The sequence below is a fragment of the Lactuca sativa genome, chromosome 1, assembly GCF_002870075.4.
Source record: "Lactuca sativa cultivar Salinas chromosome 1, Lsat_Salinas_v11, whole genome shotgun sequence".
NCBI lineage: Eukaryota > Viridiplantae > Streptophyta > Magnoliopsida > Asterales > Asteraceae > Lactuca > Lactuca sativa.
The window spans coordinates 49,928,379-49,936,562 of NC_056623.2; the positions used below are offsets into that span (position 1 = coordinate 49,928,379).

Here is an 8,184-nt window from a genome sequence, read left to right on the forward strand (position 1 = left end):
TAATATTCTTTGTGCAAAAAACAATTACCGGTTAAAGCTAAGATTACCGACTAAAATCTTAAATATATAAATAATCAGAGATTTATTTTATTATTTTCTGTTTAGAAAAATAAAACAATAACTTTATGGTCAATGTATCTATAATATAAAAACATTGTTAAGATTTCCAAAATAATATAATACTACAATAATTGTTACAAAGCTTTTGCCATCAAACGAAAAGATTACCCGACCCAGTCCCTTTTCCAGTCGTTGAAATTGGAAAGGGGTGTGTCGCATTTTAGCAACCGATTCACAAACAACATCGTGCTTGTCTCCTACACTTTCTCCTTCCGTTTACACGAATTCATTCGATTATTTCTTGCGAATCGCCCTCCTAGCCATACTCGATGCTTCAGGGATTTTAACGAGATCCGAATCGGTAAGCAACTTTCTTGATTATGGTCGCTTTTGTTCTTCGACTGTATAAAATTCATATGATATAAATGGATCCAGTCCAAACAAATTTTGGTTATTTCGCGGACGAGATTATCCTCGAAATACTAGCAAGATTACCCATCAAATCCCTGTTTAGAACCAAATGCGTATGCAAACTCTGGTACAAATTAGCCTCACACAAATCATTCACACAAATTTATAATGAATCATCTGTGAAAAACGTCATGGTTCTTGTGGAAGTTACAGAATCGTCAATAGAATCAACATCAAGTCTGATTCTCATTGATAACAAGAGAGGTGTGTCTGAATTCTCATTGGATTTTATCAAAGACAGAGTCAAAATTAGGGCTTCTTGCAATGGATTATTATGTTGTTCTAGTGTTCCCGATAAGGGTGTTTATTATGTTTGTAATCCTATGACTAGAGAGTTCAAATTGCTACCCAGGGTTCGAGAAAGACCCATAACTCGGTTTTACCCTGATGGTGAAGCAACCCTTGTGGGTGTTCCTTGTGATTTGTTGAACAACAGATATAGTGTCGTTTTGGCTGGATATCATCGCATGTTTGGTCATAGACCCGAGGGTAAACTAATATGTTCTGTTTATGATTCTGAGTCAAATAAGTGGAGAAAATACGTATCTGATCAAGATGATCATGGTTTCACCCGTATGAATCGCAATCAGGTTGTGTTTGTGAATGGTTCACTTCATTGGATGACTCAAACTTTTGCTTACATTCTTGTTCTTGATTTAAATTTTGATGTATGGAGAAGGATATTGTTGCCAGATGAAATGGGATGTGGGAATGGAAGTGGGAATAGGGTTTACTTGTTGGAATTAGATGGGAAATTGTCAGTGATTCAGATTTCTAGTGTTTGGATGAACATTTGGGTATTGCAAGATTACGAAAACGGACATTGGGATTTGATTGATCGTGTGAGTTTGCGTTGTATTCGTGGAATGGTGCCTGGGATTTTCCCGATAAGTCAAGGGGGTGATTATGTCTTTCTTGCTAGTCATAAGCAGGTTTTGGTGTATCAAAGAAAGACAAGAATTTGGAAGGAAATGTACTCTGTGAAGAACAATTCCACAATGCCCTTGTGGTTCTCTGCGCATTCTTTTGGTGGTACGATTCTTTCGTGTCGTTAATTTGCGTAATGACTAATTTGCCCCTGTTTTGTACAGTTTCTGTTGGCTTTTCATGATTGTGAGTGAATTCTGTTGAAGAAAATGATTGGTATTATTGTACATAACTTACATGTAGTGGAATGCATTGCAATGCTCTCTCTCTCTCTCTCTCTCTCTCTCTCTCTCTATATATATATATATATATATATATATATATATATATATACGGAAAGGATCAAATGAGAACGCTTAAAAGGTTGAGAACGTGAGAACAAGTATATTCATTTGTGATTTCATGTATTTATTTGTGGAGAAATGATAAATTTTTACGCACAATCAACATGAATATGCTTTTTCTCTTCAATTGAAATTAAAGGTGTAAAAATTTATCATTTCTCCACAAATGAATACATGGAATCACAAATGAATATACTTTGTTCTCGCGTTCTCAACCTTTTTGACGTTCTCATTTGATCCTACTCCTCTCTCTCTCTCTCTCTCTCTCTCTATATATATATATATATATATATATATATATATATATATATATATATATATATATATATATATATTTGATGCCTGTGCTTTATAATGTTAAAAATGGGTGGATTTTAATATATATACAATGCATGAAAAAGAAAATAAAATGTAAGTATAATGTTATCATCAACAAATACATGAAAGTCCATTGCGATTTTCGAATATGATTTTTTCACCTTATGGAAAAAACTTATCAGCATCATTTGCAGTTCACCTTACAGACTTTATTTAAATACAAAGTAAACAATTTATAAAAAAGCTCTATGCACTAAATGCTCTTAAATACCAAGTAAATGGTATGTAAAAAACTCTATTGAATGTACTCAAATTCTTTTGGAACCAAGTTCGATTAAATAAAACATTTATTGAGAAAAGAGAAAAAACATTGCTTCTAAAAGATTACACATGGAAAAAACACCAAAGTATACTAAGCTAAGTCATTCTAGGCAATTTTCAACAAAATTTTCTGCAAATACTACAAGTAGTCTTTTGCATTTCAATATGCAAAAGGGGTCATACAGGCAACTTAAACATTATAAGGCAGGAATATAGGAATAAGGGTTAAGGTCATACATCGGTAACCAAATATGTCTTATTTATTTTATAAGTGTTAAATGTAAGAAACAACAACCTATTTTGTTCAAAGTATAACATCCAAATAATAAAGAGCTTTAAAGTACAATGCTATAGTTTGGTAGTTTTTGGAAGTAAAATGGTTGTATAAAAAAACATATTTTGTTCAAAGTATAACATCTAAATAATAAAGAGCTTTAAAGTACAATGCTATAATTTGGTAGTTTTTGGAAGTAAAATGGTTGTATAAAAAAACAACAGTATAGACAATACAGTAATAGGAAAAAAAAAGAGGATTTTAATAATTTTAATATTATCAGGAAAAAATATATAAATGCCGGATTAAAAAGTGCATGCATCTTCATATTTAATGTTAAAACATAAATGTATATGTATAGTAAAAAATCACAGGCATAGGCCATACTTGTTAAAAAATGCATTGAGGAATCTATTGAGGAAAATAGGGGTTTAGCTTTTCTTGTTTCCACATGTGCAACTTATACTTTAAGCTTGTTACCACCATCATCTTCTTGCTCCACTGAATTTGTTGGTGGTGAATGCTGGGAAATCTATAATGGGGTTTAAAGTTTAGACATTAGTTGCATGGCTGATCATAAAAAATCATATTGTTTCTGCCATGACAGTCAATCAGTTGAAATAAAACAAATAAAAATTTATATATAGTAATATATGATTATTCATCTTCTTCTTGGTATCTTTTTGGCTTGTTTTAACAAATAAAATTGACTGGCATACGAAATTTACCATTAACTACACTTCTCTTCGACATTTTATCAAACACCTTTAGGGCGTATTCCATATATCATTGCAGATTCTCTTAATTGCCACCACAATATTCTAAATCAAAAACATTTCATAAATAAACACCTATACATAGAATCATACATAAATACGATATAATGTCAAATATTTCATGTATTTAGTCTCGTTCTTAATTTCAAAACCGAAACGACTTCCATCACAACTGTCAAAAAATATAATTCGTAGGCATAGACATAAAACTTTATCAACAGGTTCGATCAACATAAAAAATTTAGAGCACTTGCTATATCTCAAAGGAAGAAGAGAAGAGACTATAGATGGAGATGGACTCATACAAAGATGCAAGAGCGGATGAAATTACCTCATGTAAAGTGAAATCAAAGAAAGCATTAGGACCCATATATTTTTGACTGTTTCATTAACCCATAAATGCTCCATCTCGTCGGTCTATGGTCTCCTATAATGACCCATTTTCTCTTGAACCTACTGTGTGAGAAAGGAAGCCATAATCGAACCCTAGCTTTCCTGAAATTTAAGATAAAAGAAAAGTAGATAGAGGAAGGAAATCTGATGACGCATAGGCTGGAGACGATGGTGAAGTGAGTGGTGGTGAAGTGAGCGTTTGAGAAATGATGACTTTTCTTTCCCGCCTCCAATGAACACTCGTGTATTTAGAAAATCTAATCCCAAAGTCAGTTGGATTTTTATTGGGAATAAGGAAAAGAGAATGAAAGATTGTGACGGTTGATGAATGAACATGGGCGTCTGAATCCAGAGTATCCAAAAGGTGATGAGGATACGACACATTGTATCATGAGGCAGAGGCGATTTGAATTGACATGGCGATTTGAATCAACATTGATTTCAATAGCGTTGTTCAAAAGACAATGGACTTAATTGATGTTAATGTCAATGGCGCCGTTCAGGAAAGTGGGTGACGTGGTGTAAAAATAAGCGGGTTAAATTGATTTAGAATGCACCAAATTAATAGGGCTTTTATATATAATAATGATATATATATATATATATATATATATATATATATATATATATATATATATGTTCAAATGTTTCTCACAAGTATTGTATGCATGTAGGAGCCAATAGGAATTTAGGAATAATTAAATAATTTAAAATTGTTATAAGGGTAATTATGTAACCTTAGCATGATAATTAAAATAAAATCCCTTAATTCATGGAAATTACCATAAAAATCTCTTTGACCAACTATTTAACCCAAGCCTCCATATCATATGTATTCTAGTTCTGCCTCCTCCCATTTTCTTATTGACGAATGAACATCGTCTGATCAAAAGAGGTAGTCGAAACCTCTTGTTACAAATTTGTTTCCCCATTCCGCTGATTAAGAAGACTGTAATATTTAATATCTATCGCTCCCACCGATTTGTACACATGGTACTGACCAGACAAGATGAAGATGTTATTCTCGGCGGCTCCATCTCCAATTGAAGCTAGCTTCTTTCTCCAATAAACTCAATTCCATAACAAAATAGCCACGCTCTCCGAGTTTAATTTACCAGAATTGCAATTCCATTCTATAGAAAACAAGTTTTTTTCTTCTTTCTTCCAACTAGCTAATTTCTACAATTTCAGCTTTTAGTTTTAGATTTTTATTATGGTGTTAAAATATCTTGTTGTTCATATGAATTTGATGTTGATGGTTTTGAAATGGAATTTTCTTTTCATTCATGATTCATAGAAAATATGGTGATTTAAGGAGCACCCCTAAAGTGTTTGATGAAATGCTAAAAAGAAATATGGCAATCTCAGATTGTATTTATGGTTAGTGTTGGAATGTTTATTGTTGTGCATCTCATCTCCAAAGGTAAACAAAATAAAAAACAGAGAATTATGTTATTCTATCATACTTTAAATTTAGAATTCCTCTCATTTTCTTTCAATATTGAAAGAAAGGAAATCATTTTACGATTATGAAATATATCATGTGCTGGTTGGACGATTAGAGTTGGGGTTTGCATTCTTAAAGGTATAGTTTCTAGAGAACATTTTGGCCCTGCTCTAGCCTTTTCTTTCCTTATTGCTAGTATTAATTTGTATTTTAAAATGGGTTTATTTTTGTGAAATTTGAATGCATTCTATAATGTATTCCCTTTAAGATAATTAAGCTAATTATGTGAGAATGACTTTTTTTCCTCATCATTGGGTGTTTATTCTTATTTATAATTGTTTCATTCTTTAAGATTACTTATTTCATTCTTTAATAATTTTATGTATCTAATGTATTCTTCTATTTGAATAATGTGCAGAGAATATTATTATCTTGGAGAATCACATAAGAATGATTCTGCCAGAATTGTATTTCCAGTATAATCACATAAGAATTATTTTGCAAGGGTTGTATTGCAATTGGCTGATGTTTTAACATGATTTGTGTTTCTTATGTTTTTTTAGATGTTTCAAGTTTTACCTAGGAATCACTTACCATCCTTAAGTTTATCTCCTTTTGCAGCTCCATGTATAAAATTATTCTCATGCAATACAATTATGACAGAATGACAATCTCACAAAATGTCAATCTCATAGAATGCTAGCATATTTTGAAGTGGCTTATAGGTCAAACATACACAAGACATCTAGGAATGAAACAAGAAAGTGAATGAGGATTCTTTCAAGAATGTCAATATTTTTTTTTGCAAGAGATTTCAAGAATAAATGTAATTTATGTTCTTAGTTGTATTCTTTAAGAATGAATGTAATTACTTATTCTAAACTATTAAACTTCGTCTTATATAAAATTTGTATTCATTAAAAATTATTGGTCTTGATAATATGTGTTTATAACATTATGTTCATAGTTGTATACCATTCTAAAGAATTACAGAACATCATTCTAACAAAATAACTTTCTGATAGAATAAAATCGGTTTATGCTTACAAATTACGTTTGAAATTGAATTAATTTGAAAAAAAATCATATTTTTTAAATCAAAATCATTAATTATCCCATAAATCTTGATTTTTCCTTTTTTAAATTTGTCTCAATTGACTAAAATGCCCTTATGCTAAAATTTATGTGATTATATGGTAAATGTTACCCTATTGTAATATCATAGACCCTCAGATCATGACTTTTGATTCTATTCCATCCGGTGCTCCGGATCTGTGCATTCTGATACACAATAGTTAGTAAAAACAAAATAAGTTAAGCCTATATATATATATATATATATATATATATATATATATATATGTGTGTGTGTGTGTGTATTGATATTTATAATCATTTGCGATTGAAATATACCTTTCTCACAAGTCTTTTTTGTTGATTGTCTTGCTTGTTTCTCTTTAGGCACTTCTACGTTTCGTCTTTGTGTTGTTTGTTTGGTGAATTCTTTTGGATTAGTTGTTTTCTCTGTATTCTTTTCTTTATTTAAGTCTGATATGCATAAATACAAACAATGTTAGAAAATCATATATGATTACTCATAAAAGACAATAATCACATGCGATTGAATATGTTTTTGATATATATATATATATATATATATATATATATATATATATATATATATATATATATATATATATATATATATATATATATTGTGACATCTCCAAATTCACGGTCAGAAAAGACCGATTTAATTTATGCTTTAAAAATAATTCAGAGTAATCTTGATTAAAAGAGTTGCGGAATTTGTTCCTAAAACAAAATATGATAAAAAAATTTCAATGCATTTCTTAAATAAATGTATTTTCATTAAATAACAAATATCGGGATGTCATGTTCCGATACAGACCAAAAGCATAAATAGTACAAAATAGACCTTACAACAGTTATTTACAGCTACTGGTCTATAATCCAAAATATCTTGATAAGTCATCCAATTTATGCTCTGGTGCCACTACCTATAATATAAAGAAAACTGAGTGGGTCAGGCTTGGGAGCCTGGTGAGCATATAAGGTTTTCAACCCACAATAAATAATTATATTAATTTCATCAACCAACAATAACCCAATTACCCATTCCCGTTATCCTCACTTTACGTCCCTAAAACAATTATCACAAGGGACCTAGTCTAAGGATTTTCATCGGGGCGACAACATTGCTTTGGGGGTTTCCCAACAATTTATGTAAAACAAGGCAACCATGTGGGGGATGGAGTACAACAATTAAACACCCAAGTTCAATAACACCTACAGGTGGCGAGCTTGCCAGCGTTCCACTGGGCTGTCTAGAAGAGTCTGTGGTCGTCATTTAAACTCCGCTAGATTACTGAATCAACAACAACATCGAGGCATCTCATCATTTTATTTAATCACACATCAACTATCTACCCGTGTTTCACCTAACATATTTGTAGATAAAAATACATATACAACTTAAAACGTGTATAAAACATTCATTCAACACGTATCTCAAATAAACAAATTATATATAAACACATAGCACGTATTTTATAGAGAATACTTCGTATCTATGTGTTAGAAGAAAATGAATATACACTCACTTGATAAGACGATTATCGGACAACGCTTCGTCTCTTAAAATAATAATCTTCAATGAAACCAAGATATCTTCCAAAAACCGGGCTTCTCGCAGGAAGAGTTTCGACTCGACAACTCTATTTCTCGGGATCTTCGGGATTTCGGGACTTGCTTCGGGTGTCGGGATTGATACCGGGGCTTCGGGGGTATTTCTTGCAAAGTAGAAGAAAGTTTAAGATGTTAAGAGTCGAA

At 31.4% G+C, this 8,184-nt stretch overlaps 1 protein-coding gene across 1 annotated transcript; it reads left to right on the forward strand.

Moving 5' to 3' along the window:
- The first annotated feature begins 205 nt into the window (after window positions 1-205).
- LOC111909207 (F-box protein At5g49610) lies at window positions 206-1,729 on the forward strand. Its single transcript, XM_023904990.2, has one exon. The coding sequence runs from the start codon at window positions 486-488 to the stop codon at window positions 1,584-1,586; it is 1,101 nt and encodes a 366-aa protein (XP_023760758.1). The 5' UTR covers window positions 206-485; the 3' UTR covers window positions 1,587-1,729.
- The last annotated feature ends 6,455 nt before the right edge of the window (window positions 1,730-8,184 follow it).